Source organism: Anastrepha obliqua, chromosome 5 (genome assembly GCF_027943255.1).
Source record: "Anastrepha obliqua isolate idAnaObli1 chromosome 5, idAnaObli1_1.0, whole genome shotgun sequence".
NCBI classification, from domain to species: Eukaryota; Metazoa; Arthropoda; class Insecta; order Diptera; family Tephritidae; genus Anastrepha; species Anastrepha obliqua.
Window position 1 is genome coordinate 74,755,101 of NC_072896.1, and position 16,576 is coordinate 74,771,676.

The 16,576-nt window shown below is 33.9% G+C and overlaps 1 protein-coding gene across 9 annotated transcripts in view; it reads left to right on the forward strand.

Moving 5' to 3' along the window:
- LOC129247419 (muscle-specific protein 300 kDa) overlaps positions 1-16,576 on the forward strand; it is a 290,571-nt gene that overhangs the window by 168,133 nt on the left and 105,862 nt on the right. For all 9 annotated transcript variants that reach the window (XM_054886543.1, XM_054886545.1, XM_054886544.1 and 6 more), the window contains exon 15: positions 10,974-11,125. In XM_054886543.1, coding sequence (XP_054742518.1) covers positions 10,974-11,125 — 152 coding nt within the window. The remainder of the gene's footprint in view (positions 1-10,973; positions 11,126-16,576) is intronic.

A 16,576-nucleotide genomic window follows, 5' to 3' on the forward strand; every position in this document is an offset into this window, starting at 1 on the left:
AAATGCCAAAAAAAAAAAAAAAAATTAAAGCAAAATTTACTCATAATGAATTATGTAGCGGCAAACAAAAACCAAAACAAATGACGCCAAAGCAAACGAGTTAGTTTGCCGCAAGCGTCTAATTAATAGAAATACATTTATTAGATGCAGGTGCACGTTGTCTGATGGCTAACCAATATTTGATGAAAAGTCGCGAGAAAACAAAAAAAAATCATGAAACATTCTAAAGAAGATAAAAAGTAAAAGATATAAAAATGTATTTTTTTGGTACGTTTAATTTGCTGTTGTGATTGTTTGCCTTTTTGATTTTTTTACTTTCAATTTCATTAAAATTCATAGGAATTAAAACCAGTTAAAAAAAAGCGCTAAGCAAATGCTTACGTAAATTTGTATGCAAAAAAGGCAAACAACCAAAGGCAAGAAGAACTCCTGTATGGAAATAACGAACGATACGCGCTGCTATGCGGTAAATACAAGCATAAATTTAGTCAAGCAAATTTTTATTTTTTTGTTTGGTTTTTTTTTTTGTCTTTTTCCATTTTTTTCTTGAGAGTGGCAAATAACTTTTTGACTTCCTTACTAATATTACTTACTTTTTATACCTCTCGTGCTTGATTTTTTTCCCTAGACCAAATGAAGTGGCTATTTGCCTTTATAATATAGGTTATTGCTGATAATGATTAATAAGTACAATTATAAAATTACATACATACACACATACACGTTTATATGCATTCAACAAAATTAAAAGAAGAAAATAAATACTAGATAGCCGCGGCCAGCACTAGTGTTTGTAAGTATATTAGGGTGGGCCGATTTTTTATGGGAATTAAAGCAAACGCAGTATTGCAGGTTAGAGTTACAATTCTTGTAATTTTTATTAAGGGTTTGAATTACAAAAAAAGTTTTTTTGCAAATACTCGAATTTTCAACATCAACAACTACAAATAATAAACAATAATACAGTTACGAAATTGTAATAATATTACTTTCAAAGTTCTAAGCAGATTTCTTTTATTAAATTTTTCACCTCTGTAAAGGCGTCTATATTCACTCAACGCCTTCTGTAGAATACTTTGATATCACACATAATTTATAGGGCGATCAACCCACCCTTTTGTAGATATGCGCGTAAATAAATACTCGTAGCTATTAATAAGTGAGTAAAAAAATTGAAAATAAATAAAAGTAAAATTGCCGCTCAACTGGTTTGTCGGCTGGCGGAAGAGGAAGGTCCTAACGTGCGAAAGCTGTTTGATATTTATCAGCTTTGAACTTTTTTCTGTTGTTTTTTTCGTGAAATGAATATATAATAAAAGCTTCCATTACCAGCTTTATTGCTGTTTGCGAGTGTTCCTAGAATTTTTAATCATTCATTCCAGTAGTTAAAAATAGCACCCCCATGGCTGGTTTAATAAAACTTGCATAATTGTAAATGACAGTTGTTTATGGCATCGAGTAGCGGTTATAGCACAAATAATCGATTTGAGGGTGTTTAGTAGGGATTACATCTTTCACCCGCAATACATTACATTACAAAAAAAACTACTTAACTTTAGTTAGTGCTACTGAATTTGAAATGGCTCTCTGAATATTCACACAGCCATATGTATGTACATGCACACATGCATTTGAGCATTATAAAGCCCATTAGTACTTAAAAAACAGTAACTATTATTACAATGAAATATTACACTTTAATTGGAGTGTGGTGAGTCGCAAAAAGTTGACCTTCTGGCGGAAAATCGTCGCCATGATATTTTGTTAGGTGTTCAATAAACTCCCAATTTTTAAAGGATTAAAAAATAATAATCACTGATCAGTTGGCTTCCCGATGGTTGAGTTTGCAGGCCAGCAGTGCCACAGAAAGATGTGTGCGTCGGCACGCCATTTGCCATTTGCATCATGCGGAAGATGGGTTTAATACAAGTAAATCTCATAAAATTTCGAAACGACCTATGCGTAGTGCAAGAGAATTGTTGTTGATGCAAAATTAATCATTCAATTTTGTTTTCGAATAACATTTTTACTAAATATAAATATTATTTTGAGCTATGGAAATCTTTATTTTGACCTTTACGCACTTCACTGTTTGTCTGTTTGTATACTGCAGCTATCCAGTTCACAAGTGCCAAATATGATTGACGTTCGACGTCATTTGCAAAAATCATAAATCTTCCGATAGGGTGACAAATTTTCCTTAGAAACTGCACAACTGGCTTAAAGTTGGAGCTTATATTGTGCAACGGTGCAAAATATATCATGCACTTAGCAAAATTCCAATTAATTGCTTAGGTTCTGCATCATTTTCAACATTAGAAATTGTGACAGATCGAAACAATTAGCAGCCTACTAAAATAATCTAAAGTGTGTATTAAAGAAACAGTATAAAATAAACTCTCCATACAAAGACTTGGTATCACTACGGATCACTTTCTGGTATATGTGATATCTACAGGATCAACCAGTCTAACCTAACCTAAAGAATATGATGGAACAGCGTTCGGCAACAAATGCTTTCTGCTCCACAGGCTATTATAAAGTGCCTTTCAAATGTGACACCTAGAAGTCAGTAGTGAATAATACCTAGAAGGCACCTGTTTTTTAATTTCATGCTTGACAGTTTTCAAGTTGACAGATGCACATTTTTACACGATAGAACAAATCATTAAGATTATTGAAACTTTTTATGAGAACGGTCGATCTTTAAGGGGTTAGGTGGGTTACAGAGGTTCCAAAAAAGGGTATTTTTACTATTTTTGTTTTAATATATACAATCATATATTTTATTTAAACAATTCAGCATATCAAAGATACATATTTAAACAGTATTTTGTGAAATTTTTATTTAAAAATTCCGAAAACTCAGCCGTTGGTACCTCATCTTCCTTAACGTCTCACAAAAAAATGCTCTTGCCGTGGACAGCATAACTCATTATTGGTTCATCTAAAATCAAAAAACCAAAAATATTTCGTTAGTAAATGGATAAATCTCGTTACTGGACGAAGGAAAAAAAAAAATTTAATTTGAATTTTTGACAGACTTTGAACAAAAAAAACACATTTTTTGGTCAAATTTTCTTCATGTGTTGGCTCGAAAAAATTAGTTGTAATAAAAAAAAAAATATCCTTCGTTCAATAACCTGATAATGTTATTCCAAAGATGTGTGCAAAATTTGAACAAAATCGCTTCATAACTTTTCGAGAAATCGTGTCCACCGACTTAAAAAATCGAGTTTTGAGATAAACGCGTATACCTGCGAAACGCTGCACTGACATGGCCTGATGGGCGGAACTTCTGAAGGGTCTATCTCGTAGAATTTTACTCAGATCAATTTGAAATTTTAGGAGAATATTTTAAACATATTATACTATTTAATAAGACAAAAAAATCGATTTTTTGAAATTTTCAAACCCACCTAACCCCTTAAGTCTAGTACGACGTTTCGCTTGAAAATGCCATCTCTTCGGAGTATCTGAATTCATCCCCTTCACTCGCAAACGAACTGTCAGTTTTCGCTCAATTTTAAATGACATTTCCATTTTAAATACATATGCAGGTGCCAAAAAATGTTGCTGGCATCATGTTGCGCGGTATTTTCACGGCGTGAATTGAGTACTACTTTGTCTTGAAGTACATACGAGTATTAAATTTCATGCCTATTTCACGGCAGTGTCATTTGGATGGATTTTGAGAGCCATTTCACGTGAAACGTGTACATAGTATTATGCTTTAAGACCTACATACATGTCTCAAAATTCGCGATTTTTTGAGTGGAATTAATTGGTTGAATGAGTCGACAATTCAAAGATTGGTGAAAAAATGTCAACTGATTTTGTCGAGGAAAGAAAAAAGTACTGGCACACCAAACTCGACGTTCTGCTGAGAATTTGCTGCTGTGGCGCTGAGTGCTGCTGTAATGTTGCTGAAGAAATAATACTATTAAATATTTTTATTAAACCTGATGGTTCTGGTTGTGGGTCACTCATTTTAGGGGTTAAATTGAAACCAACATCAAATATTATTTTTTTCACATTTCTATGCTAATTTTTATTTGCCCTCACGGCTGTCTTTCCCAGGCTGACTGATAATTGCAATGCAATATCATTGCATACACGGGGTTCAGTCGGTCTCGAATGGGTTAATATATTCCTAAAATTATGTATTAGAAAAAAATACATCTTACGAAAATCAGAGTGGCTGTTGTTATATGAATGCCTGTATTGTTGTTGTTGTTGTTGTTGTTCTTATATGGATGCTTGTGTTGTTGTCTTTGGTGTTTGTTCTGTTGTTGTAGCAGCAGCATAAACATTCCCCACACATGTACGTGGAGTGTTACTGGAGTGACAGTCCTTGGCCGGTTATAAATCCGGGTCGTTCCGGTATCATAAAACCGACTGTCGTGCAAATGAAAATCAGCGTGGACTTACCCTTTAAATAAATAAATTCCCTACATTTAATTTCAATTTCGTCAGCCTATGATTTCGCAAGCCTATACGTTAATCTATCTGAATTGTGTTTTTTTTTTTTGTTGCAAATATATGAATAATAATGTCGTTGACACCTACCCAACACATTATACGATATAAATTCACATCATTACATTCACGCACATGTACATATGTATGTACATATAAATATAAATATTTATAATATGTAGTCCGTGCTTGTGTCGCGCCATTAAAAATTCAATGGCAAAATATTAAGGCATGACGTTAACCGCGAAAGAATTTTCTTTTCAATTTCAGCATTTTTGTTGTAGATATGTAATCGTGCCTCTGTTTTTATACATGCATAGATACATACGCGTATACGACTTTGTAGGAGCATGACTGGCCAAGTGGCTATAAGTTTGCATGATGTTTTTAGTTATTGTATATTATAATTCAGTGCAATGAATACTCAATGGAACTACATACATATATGCATATATATGTACATACGTACATGTGTTTGTTGGCAGGCACGTAGCAATCGTTATTCTTACACAACCTTCACGGTCTTACTTTGTATGAACCGATATGTACATATATGTACTTGTAGAAAACCCGCTTTTAAAATTTTTAAAAGCCAACAAAAAAAAACTAAATGACGTTGAGTGGGGCGAAAATGTAATAAATAAAAAGTGTTGCTAGAGATGGGGCAATGCTCATAATAACTAATGGAAGAAGCTGCTTTTTGCAATATAATGTTTGTTGGTATGTATTTGCACTTAAAATTCTATTCTATTAATTTATGAATCAAATTATTTTCTTGTTTTCTGGCAAAGCCATGAGTCAAATTAGCATTCAAGATCAAATTTGTTAATTGAAAAAAAAAAAAAAACAAAAATTGTAGATCTAGCAGCTCAGATACAATTATTTTAATTAAGCAACCAATTAGAAATTTTGTAAAAGCGCATGTCAACTCGTTTGCCGACTGCTTTTATAGAAATTTGCTTACATCTTCTGGCAAGTCTGCATAGTGGAGTGGCCAAAAAAATATTTTTTTTGAAATTGATTTTGTCACCTAATTTTTGTATATGGCTAAAAAAACGTGACCATACTGCATAGTGTGCACTAGCCAATGTTGATAAGAGCCGCATTTTCTTCTTTTGTTTTGTAACAAGCAGAAATTCTTTTGTCTTCTGAAGGATGCTTCATAATATATGTAACCTTTTTTTTTTGAAAAAAATTGGCTTTTTAAACACCTTAGGGTGATCATGTGCACAAAAGAAAATTCTTCAATTACGTCGGGTCTCAAGCTCCGCCATGAGTGATTCCATGTCAAGGGAACCAAGTATTTCGGACATTGTCGTATTTTTCCCCCAAAATTGGTTTATTTGTAGGCTTGAGTATAATAAGAAGTAAACTTAAAACCTTTACAAAAAATTTAATTTTCAGATTTATTTAGTTATATTTTATACATAGATTCTTATTTTTAACATTTTTTTAAATTTTTATTTTAATTTTTTGGAGTAAAATACAATATAAAAAAGAAAATTTTTGGAAAGGAATTAAACAAATTTTTTTAAATATTTCAAATATGTACAATCTGAAAAAGAAAATTTTTGGGAAAGTTTAAAAAAAAAATTCTGTTTAAATGTTTTAAAAAAGAAAATTTTTGGGAAAGAATTAAAAAAAATTCTTTTTAAATGTTTAAAAAAATTTTTTTTTCTTGAGTTAAAAATTTTTTTTTTAATTTTTTTCAAAAATTTTTGGAAAAGAATTAATGTTTGGATAAGAATTAAATTTTAGGAAAACAATTCAAAGAAATCTTTTTAAATGTTTTACAACATTTTTTTTAGTTTAAACAATTTTTTTTCAAAAATTTTTCCGTTTTAGATTGTATTTTTTCAATGTTTAACTTTTTTTAAGTGATTAAAAAAAATGTTTAAATGTTGTAAAACATTTATGGAACAACATCAAGCCGCACACCACAAATAGGAGGAGGAGCTCGGCCAAACACCCTAAATGGGGTGTACGCGCCAATTATATATATAGGTATATGTATATAAAGCATATCTTTTATTTAAATTTTTTAATTTTTTTTTAGCTGCTTTTAATTTTTTTTTTATTTAAATTTTTTTTTTTCCAACCTAAAAAAAAAGGAAAAAATAAAAAAAAGGAATATGAAATTATTAAAAAGAACCCAGAAGCTACATAACAAATTTTCAACATTTACTAAATCTCAAAATTATTTAGTTTTTTTCAAAATTTTTTTCAGTTTACTTATTATTATACTGAAGTTTACAAGCAGATATATTTTCAAAAAATTGAACAAAATCCTTGGATCTTTAAATGGAATCATTTCTATGTAGAACACCGCTAAGGGATCCCCCCAAGGTTTTCCCCAAGCAATTAAGTATTATTTATTTTCCCACGGACTTTTCAAACGACCCTCGTATACATATGTATTACATTATAGTTTTGGACACGGGGTCAAGCTGACGGGTCAAATCACACCACCTTTTCCACAATTACTGAACTTAGTGCACAAAATATTGATTTTTTGATAAAACTCTGCATCATTTCGCTGAAAGCAAGAATCATCCAAGCGCGTGCTCTGAATTGGAGTCCATAAGAACCCGTTAGTGATAGTTTTGTAGTACCCACAGTTAACCGAAATGGTATCGCTATCAACATTTTAGTAAAGAATTGATGCCGCCATCCCAAAATCCTTACCAAAAAAAAAATATCTTGCAGTTATATTAACTCTCCACACGCACGAGCAGGTTTTCAGAGGCCCAGGTAGTGCAGTTTGGTTCTTATTAGCATGACCGCTGCAATGAAAATGCATCTCGTCCGAAAGGATGACTTAAACTGCACTAATTCTAGAGTACAGACGCGTAACGAAGCAAATAGTTGCTTGCCCGTAATTCCTGAGTTCACTCTAAGCGGGTACTTAACTGAAATCATTTTATAAAGTTTTTATTAAGCTGGTGGTAAATGAGTCGTTTTGGTTTGAAAGTGGTATAAAATTTTGTTTCATTTTATTACAGATATAAAGTAGGACATCTGTATCTCACAAAAACTTCCATTAACTCATTTTTTTCCAAAAGTAGATTTATACCACTTCAACACATAAAAAAATACAAATAATAAACAAAATAATTAAACGACTCAAATATTAGGTCTGTTCATGTAAAAATTATCCAATAACTTGCTAGTAACTGAATATTCGAAAATTTGCCCTCATGCTCGAGTGTGTTCTTCGAATTCTCTTTTATGACTTCAATTGTCTCAAAATGTTTTCCACGGAGCGGCAACTTGAGCTTGGGAAACAGGAAAAAGTCACATGGAGCCATATCAGGCGAATACGGTGCTTGCGGAATGATATTAACATTATTTTTGTTCAAATAATCGCGAACAAGACGTGATGTGTGAGCTGGTGCATTATCGTGATGCAAGAACCATGACTTGTTGTCCCACAATTCCTTCCTTTTAAGACGAATGTTCTCGCGCAAACGCTTTAAAACGTCTAAATAATATTCAGTGTTAACCGATCGGCCTTGCAGAAGGAACTCCGAGTGCACCACACCTTCGTAATCGAAAAAAAAAACAGTCAGCATAACCTTAATTTTTGAGGGACTTCGGCGTGGTTTTTTGGGTTGATGTACGGCCCTCTTTGAACGATTTGTACCACTGGAAAACACGTGCACGCGATAGAGCAGAGTCCCCATAGGTTGTCTGCAACATTTTTAAGGCATCTGAAGCCGAAGTTTTATTGGAATAACAAAATTTCAAACAAATTCTTTGTTCAACTTGAATTTCCATCGTTAAATTCGAAGAACACACTCGAGCTTGACTTGTTTACAGTAGCACAGAAAACAAACTATGTGACATACCACGCTGAAATTTGCCATGTAAGCTTATAACAGTCCTACCAAAAAACAAAAAATTTATTTTTGCCATATGTCATCCGCGGACCGTTTTATTGATAACGTCTCGTTCATATTTGAGTAGAAGGTAAATACCATTGGCCGATTGCTATTTAATATATGACTTCAAATAAACTTATAAATATTATCTAAAATATATTTACTTACATTCTCCACGATTTAACTAAATTTAGTATTTTGCCTCAATTTGCAATTTTTAATCGTGTTTATTTTTACTTTGCGATCAGCTGTTTTTCTCAGTTGCAAATTTTTACAAGTAAAAATTTATCCAGTAATAACTTGCAACTCTCCCCCAATATAAAATTTCATTCTGCTCTCTCACTTTCTCCTACTTTGATACTTTTTCGAATTAGTGAACACCAAAACTTGATAATTTGTAACAATTAGTACAAATTATTTGCTTCATGAACAGATCTCTTGACTTGCTGAAATTAAGGCCGACCTGATTTGGACTAGGAAGTAGCCTAAGCAACCACTGATTAAAAATAATGTTTTTTTTTTTTGTGAAATAACCTGTATAGTGCAGATGTGTACATAAATACATATGTGCATTTGCAAATATTATTGATTTTCTACCATTAGTCACTTTATTAGCACTTTCTTGCAAACTATTTTTTCGCATACGCCAAACGGTTCCGGCAGCTGTGTGAAATATCAAATATGTCTATACTTGCGTATACAAGGTGGCGTAAAATTGATCGCTCTATCGAAAGATTTACAATTTTTTGCACGTGGCGTCATATATGACACTTGTGAACCAGACAGCTGTAAAATAAATAATTTTTTTTATATATTTAGTAAAAAAGGGATTCAAAAACAAAATTGGATAAGTAATTTTGCGCCACCTTGTGTTTGAAAATATAAGTGACAGATATTTATGAAATTCTTGGAGTTCTATTTTACGTGCACGAAAGTTATATGCAATTAATAACTGAACAATGAACAACACCTTGTGTTTTTTTAAGTGCTTGAGACCTGAAAATGATAATACAAAACAGAAATATTGTTGGAATGACACTTTTTTACTATAATCTGGTCAATAATTTCTTGGAATTTATTTTTTTAATATGATAACCGGTATATGTCCGCAGCGGCTACGCTTTTCATGGTCCATTCGAAAAAACACGCGATAAAATAGGTCAGATCTAACCGATCCCTGTAGTGTTTTAGGGTGTTCCAGGCTGAAGTAAAACCCGTCAGCTCTTATGTCCGTCACTTTCAATCCTATACGAGTGCTGTTCTCATGGCATTCGTTTCAGTAGAGGAAAGCTGTACGGTAGATGAGCATGCATGTCAAGGTAAGGTATTTTTTATAGAAAACAAAATGCAAAAAATATTGATAGATATATTCGAAGTCTGGATAAAAGTGGAAAATTGTAATTTTCTAAATTTTTGAATGATAATCTGTAGGAATTTGATATAGCTTTTTTTATATTACGAGTGTTTTCTGTTTTTCCAGTAATTTTCTATGAGTTTATATAATTGCTATAGATTTCAATTCACTTCAATTTGATTTTTCCGATACAATTTTTTGCGCTCCCTATATTTTTTTAAATGACCACTCGTATCACAGGTCTAGTGTGTAACAGAAATTCTTGACATTTCATATTCAAAATTATTGCATTCTTATATTGTACTACTGTGTCCAAAAAATAAGGTGACATTGTATTTATTTTCAAAATTCTTTATTTATTCTTCCAAATCAATTTCATCCCCTTCAAAGTAATCCCCTCCCGACACAATGCACTTATGCCAACGTTTTTTCCAATTTTCGAAACACTGGTTGTAGTCACTTTCCGGGATGGCCTTCAGTTCCGTCTTCGTTGCGGCTTGAATCTCCTCTATCGTGTTAAAACGGTGTCCCCGGAGCGGTCTTTTGAGCCTGCTGAACAGCCAGAAGTCGCACGGTGCCAGATCAGGTGAATACGGTGGTTGCGGAACGATATGGGTTGAGTTTTTGATGAAATGATCACGAATTACGAGTCCAAAAAATTCAATGTTTTCGGTACCAGTCGAGATTTGACGCGCTTGAGGCCCAAAACATCCTTCAAAATGGTATTGACTGAGCCTTTCGATATGCCAACATCATCAGCAAGGTCTCTAATCGTTAATCGACGGTTTTTCAACACCAAATCTTTGATTTGTTGGACGTGAGCTTCGTCAGTTGAGGTTGATGGTCGCCCAGGACGCTCTTCGTCTTCGACACGTTCACGACCGGCTTGGAACTCACTATACCACTTGTAAACATTTTTTTTAGACATAGCCTCATCACTAAAGGCTTTCTGCACCATCCTCAACGTATCCGAAAATTGATTCCGCAAACAAAATTTAATGCAAATTCTTTGCTCAACAAATTTCGACATTGCAAAAAACGAGAAACTCACTTTTAGCAGCTCACAAAACGACGCGTATCTCAAACAGTAAATGAATATTTCACATGAAATTTGACATAGATGTCACTCACAGTACTACCAACCTAAAAAAAAAAAGAATTCTCCTAATCCTTCAAAGCGCGCAGTTTAAAATCAAATGTCACCTTATTTTTTGGACACAGTAGTATATTTATTTTTCGATGTTTTTTTGCCATTTCAGGAAATACTCGCCGAATCTGAAGAACTTAAATCATCACATAAAGAGATTGAGACGCTCTCAAAATCAATCGTCACATTCCTTGGGGAAGTTCACCAACCCACATCACAGGCCCTACAGGCCAAAGTGGATAACTTAGTACAGCAGCAGACAAAGTAAGTACATAACACAATTTTCAGTTGATTATGCAAGAAATAAGATGAGTTATCAAAAAATTTCGATTATTGCTGGAAAGTTAAGTCGATTGTCACGAGAAGATATGTATAATAATTTTTATTGTTCTTCAATTTTAAGAACTACTCAGACTACAAATTGTTATCTAGAAATATTTGTGGAATGCTTTCAAAGTTACAGTCTTTGGCTGGATATAAATCTTTGTCATTTCGGTAACGAAGAACTGAACATAAGTGGTGGCTTTACTATGCCCTTTTAAAAGCCTTTTTAAGTTTTGAACCTAAATTGCTCTTACTCACGACAGCTTCTAAGTGCTACCAGTGCAGGTGTAATTTTGCTATTTTCCTATTCTGTGAATAGATTTCATTGCGCATAGCTACTTTGTGGCCATATTACAAAATACTTCGATCCTGATCTCAATCTATCGGCATATTCACTTGAGCTTCAGCGGCCAAAACTCAGAAAACCATTTTTTTTGGCGGATGAGGTGATACAATACTACTTTCACCAGCTTTTTTTTTATCTGAAACCAAACTTTACGTGAGCAATAAACTTTCAAAATTCTTCATAAGAATTCATAAGAAGAACTATCTATATAGGCATTCTACTACGTCCCCTGAAGACAAAATGAACTCTGCAGATTAATTTTTGTAGCTACCTCTGGAGCCATGAAAAGCTGGGGGATGAGCAAAAGTAAATAGGTACAGAGAAAAAATGCACTAGGCATCAGCCGGTTATCGCCCTTCTGTTGCAAAAGAAACATTTCTATTACTTGAATATCGTCGAATTGTGCTGGTATTTTAAATAGCGTTTATTCTTCTTAGCGCTTCAGACATAGGCAAAAGTAGGTTTCTGCCATGCTTGGCAAACAATAAACGAGGACTCTCAGGCTACTCGCACGGAAAGGGGAAAAAAGTGAGATAAAAAAATCCAACTGTCTTTATTCAGTCTTCCTTCATTACTAACAAAAAACTATCCATAGTATGCGCAGATTCGTCAAAGTGGGAAACAATTTTTTTTTAAACCCGATTTCCAGTATGGAGCAATCGGCTTTGTAAATTCTGCTTTCCATGACGCCCATGAATATTCAGCCTTTGACCAAATCAAGCTTTGACAGGATGATCATCAGGCACTTAAAAGCTCAACCTAGCGGACTTTAATAGCTTTACTCACCGTTTACAGGAACTTAAATTATTAAAAAATTCTCTTATGGGTTGGCAATATAGAAATATTTAGGCAATTGATGTTTGTGCAACACTATTCCGCCTTTTCCATATAATAGCTCTAACGTGGTCTGTCAACATATTTACCTGAGCCAGTTTTTCTTGTTAAGTGGGAGGGAAGTTTTTCGTTTTATTTATGTTGTTTATGTACCTCGTTCTTGTAAACACTTTTTCACACCTCACTGTCTCTCAATTCTTGCTTTGTTAAACTCAAAACTCCTCTCTCATATTTGTCTGTTTATATGGCATTTCATCAGGGATGCACAGGGATGACAACACGGCACTATAACTCCAGGTTAATGAGATTAGAAAGTGGCTGTGCCAAACTCGTACATATCCAAGATTAAGTGGCGGATTTACAATCTGCTGAGAGTTTCCGCGCTTCAGTCGCACAAATTATATTCATAAAATCTGTGTAGTCAGTTCTTACTTCAGTTTGACTAGTGTAACTGCAAAATGTGGGAAATCATTAACAACGAACTTTTTTTTTAAGTCCTTCTCCACCTGATCTTTCCAACGCAGAGGAGCCCTTCCTCTTCCTCTACTACCACCAACAGGTACCGCATCGAATACTTTCAAAGCCGGAGCATTTGCATCCATTCGGACGACATGACCCAGCCAACATAACCGCTGGATCTTTATTCGCTGCGCTATGTCTATGTCGTCGTAAAGCTCATACAGCTCATCGTTCCATCGCCTGCGATATTCGCCGTTGCCAAGGTGCAATGGTCCAAAAATCTTGTGCAGAATCTTTCTCTCAAACATGTATGTAGCTTTGAAGTCGAGATGGTGTGTGTCGATTCTTCTTTCATGGGTCTTTTCCAAGATTTGGCGTATTGTGAATATTTGGTTTATGGTAGACTTTCCAGGTCTAAAGCCACACTGATAAGGTCCAATCAGTTGGTTGACGGTGGGCTTCAGCCTTTCACACAATACGCTCGCTAGAACCTTATAGGCGATATTTAGAAGACTAATCCCGCGGTAATTGGCACAAATTTCAGGATCGCCCTTCTTATGGATTGGGTAGAGCACACTTAAATTCCAATCGGCAGGCATGCAGCGCCTAAAGTCTACGCCTTTGAAATCCAGACTCCACCCAGTTAATTTTTTTACCAACAGGTGCGGTGCACCCCACTGCTTTACTTTGGGGCGCGCCTAAATATTTTGAGCTATGGAAAATCACACACTTAGCTGTATGCATGAATTTTTTGGTTTTGTTTTTTACAACCATTTACCGGCAATTCTATGTAGTATATAATGTAGTATTCGAAACTTGCACTGGCGCCTATGTGTACCTACCTAATATATAATTGCCTTGCTCCCATATATACTTTAGGGTGCATCATCCATACAAAAAAGAACAAAAAAAAAATGTTACTGCTTACCTCTGAATTATTATACATTAAATATTTCGAATAAATATTTAGATTGAGCTGAACCGATTTGAAAATACTTCTAAAAATCGAGTTTTTATTTTTAAGAATATTTCTTTCCCTAAAATCTTCTCAAATGATAATGCAGTTTAAGCTTAAAAGTTGAGTACACAAGTAAGATAAGCGATTATAATTCTATGTTCAACTGAGGTGTATTGATATTGCCAAAAAACAAAAACCAAAAAACAAAAATTGGACGTATTTGGGTTAATTTTTTAAGAAAAGAAATAAAAGGTGGGAAAAATATATTTCTAATAATGCTTTAGAAGCCTAAATCGTTCACGGTTTGGCTGAGTTTTTTAAAAATTCCTTAAATCTATTTTCCAAAAAAAGTGAAAAAATCTCAGAATTGTGACGTCGTTGATAATTTTTTTTTTATATTTTATGCAGACCTTCCAAGCTTTAACTCTTCTATCATCTGAGATAATTTTTTTGTAAAAAAATACTATGAACCTCATTTTATTAATAACAAGCTCGATTTTTGGATTCATTTTCAAATCATTGCACATCAAGCAAAGTTCAATATTTTTTCGAAATATTTTTGCGTAAGTCCTAAAATATATTTGCGATGAAAAATTTGCAAATTTTTGGTGAGGCACCCTATTACAAATACATGCATGCATACATCTATGTAGGCACATATTCTTGCCTCGCCAAAATAATTGGCGTCACTCACTTATTTTTCATTTATTACAACCTGTTGCAGAACATTGTGGAACCTACATCGTAATCTAATACGATCGTTGCGGCATTTCCACAATTTGCATGCTTAAAAATTTTCTCGCATTCAACTGAGCGTCGCTTTCACAATTGCATAACTTCAATTACACTTGTAATCGCTACCAAAGCGTCTACAAATTGTTAAAAATGCCAAAAGAAAGGCTTTAGTTTTAATTATAATGTATAAATATGAGCACACCTGATAATGTGATATATCCGATGCCACCGATACCACCGACACCACCGTTAGTGGCGACAAGGCCACATTTGTGGTGAGATCTCTCGCTCTTCTATTGGCAATTAGAGTAGTAGCGGTTTTGTTATTGATATGCCAGTTGTCTGTGTGCTCTGAAGCGTTTATGGATGGTTTCATTGCGTTGTGTTTGTTGCTATGTTTCAAGGCGACATAAATTAAATTAATTATATCGTATACAGGGGCATTCGAAAAAAAGAATTTGAGTACTTTTGTTTTTGTTATGTTCAGCATATTGTGCACATGGCATAGTAATGTTATTGTTATACCTACATACATATAAATACTTATACAGATGTTGGGTTACTTCCGCATTGCAAATGAGAGGCGAGAAGCATAGAATACGTACCGCTGAGTTTGACGTGATGAATTGGTGGATATTTAGCGCTAGACAAATCTGCCAATGTTATTTAAATACGTAATATATATTTTTTTGTATCGATAATTCTGCTAATTTAGAAGCAACAAAAACAATGCACTATGTATTTAGTGTTTCGCAGATTATATTCGATTTCGAATGGTAGATATTAAATTTAAATTTGAAGATCTCAAGAATTATGGGTTTCGCTCTTCTTCCACCCGAATGTTTGTGATTTAATTTCTAACAATATACAGGGAGTCCTGAAACTGCATACTTAATTTTTTTCTTTCGGAATCGATAACTCTTCTTGCTCTTTTAGTTGTTGTTACAGTATGAAATATTCCCCATATATTTGGCTTGGCCGGTTATAGATCCGACTCGCATTGGTAACGTAGAATTGAATGTCGTTGTTTAAAGCAGAAACTGGAAAAACGGGTTTAGATGTATTTTTTTTTTTTTCTAAATTTTCAGATGATGCAATTTTGATCAGAAAACTGCGATTTTTAATATAACGGTACTTTACATATGTTTGCAGTGTTAATAAAAAAATAGTATTGCTATGCTGGAAAACTTTTAATTGTTTCTAATTTCACATTTGCACATAAATTCCCCAGCCAAAATGGCAAAAAAGCGTGAGATGGGCAAAAACCAGAATGCAAAAGTGGAGTTGATGGTACACAACTAATCAAAGAAATTAAAACAGTTATTGCAATTATTCAATTGTTACACTCAAATCTTTCAGGCAAAACGAAGCCACAACTCTAAATCGAACGAAGATTACGGTGATACTAGTCCTCTTCGTTTCGTCAAGGAGCAAGTGGTCAAAAAATGAAGCAACTGGTATAAACAAACATGTTTTGGTAGCACTGCAAAAGAGCTGCCAAAAATTACATTTGTTTGTAAATAGTGAGTTATACAGTTTTATGAGATATAACCGTACTCGCTAGCGACGAATCTTGCTCGATAACTTTGTTGTTGTTTTCATATGCAAATGTGCGGTCAAGTTAGCAGAGTCCAGACATAGCGAGCAGAGAAGTGACGAATCGAAGGCGCCTATCGATTTTTTTATAGAAGCGAGAGGTACTGGGCTCGAAAGAGAAAGCTGGCGGTTGCTAGCTTTTAGTGCATATGTGCTTCTATAGAAGTGGTTTTCTTCTTCTTTATTTAGTAGCCATACCTTCTTCTTTATTTGGTAGCCATACGTTTAGAAACTTTATTTGATTGAAAAGTTCTATGCGTTTAAAAAAACACCCTTTATATTGGAATAATTCGGCCGAACTCGCTTCTTCCAGAAGTCAAGTTTCTTTTTATCTTAATTTTATTTTTATGCCTTTACATATCTACGTATATGTAGGCATAATTTGCATTTTTAGTATATACATACATACATACGTATCGAGTACTTTCTGCAAGAGTCTTAAGAGTCATAAACCACCAAACTT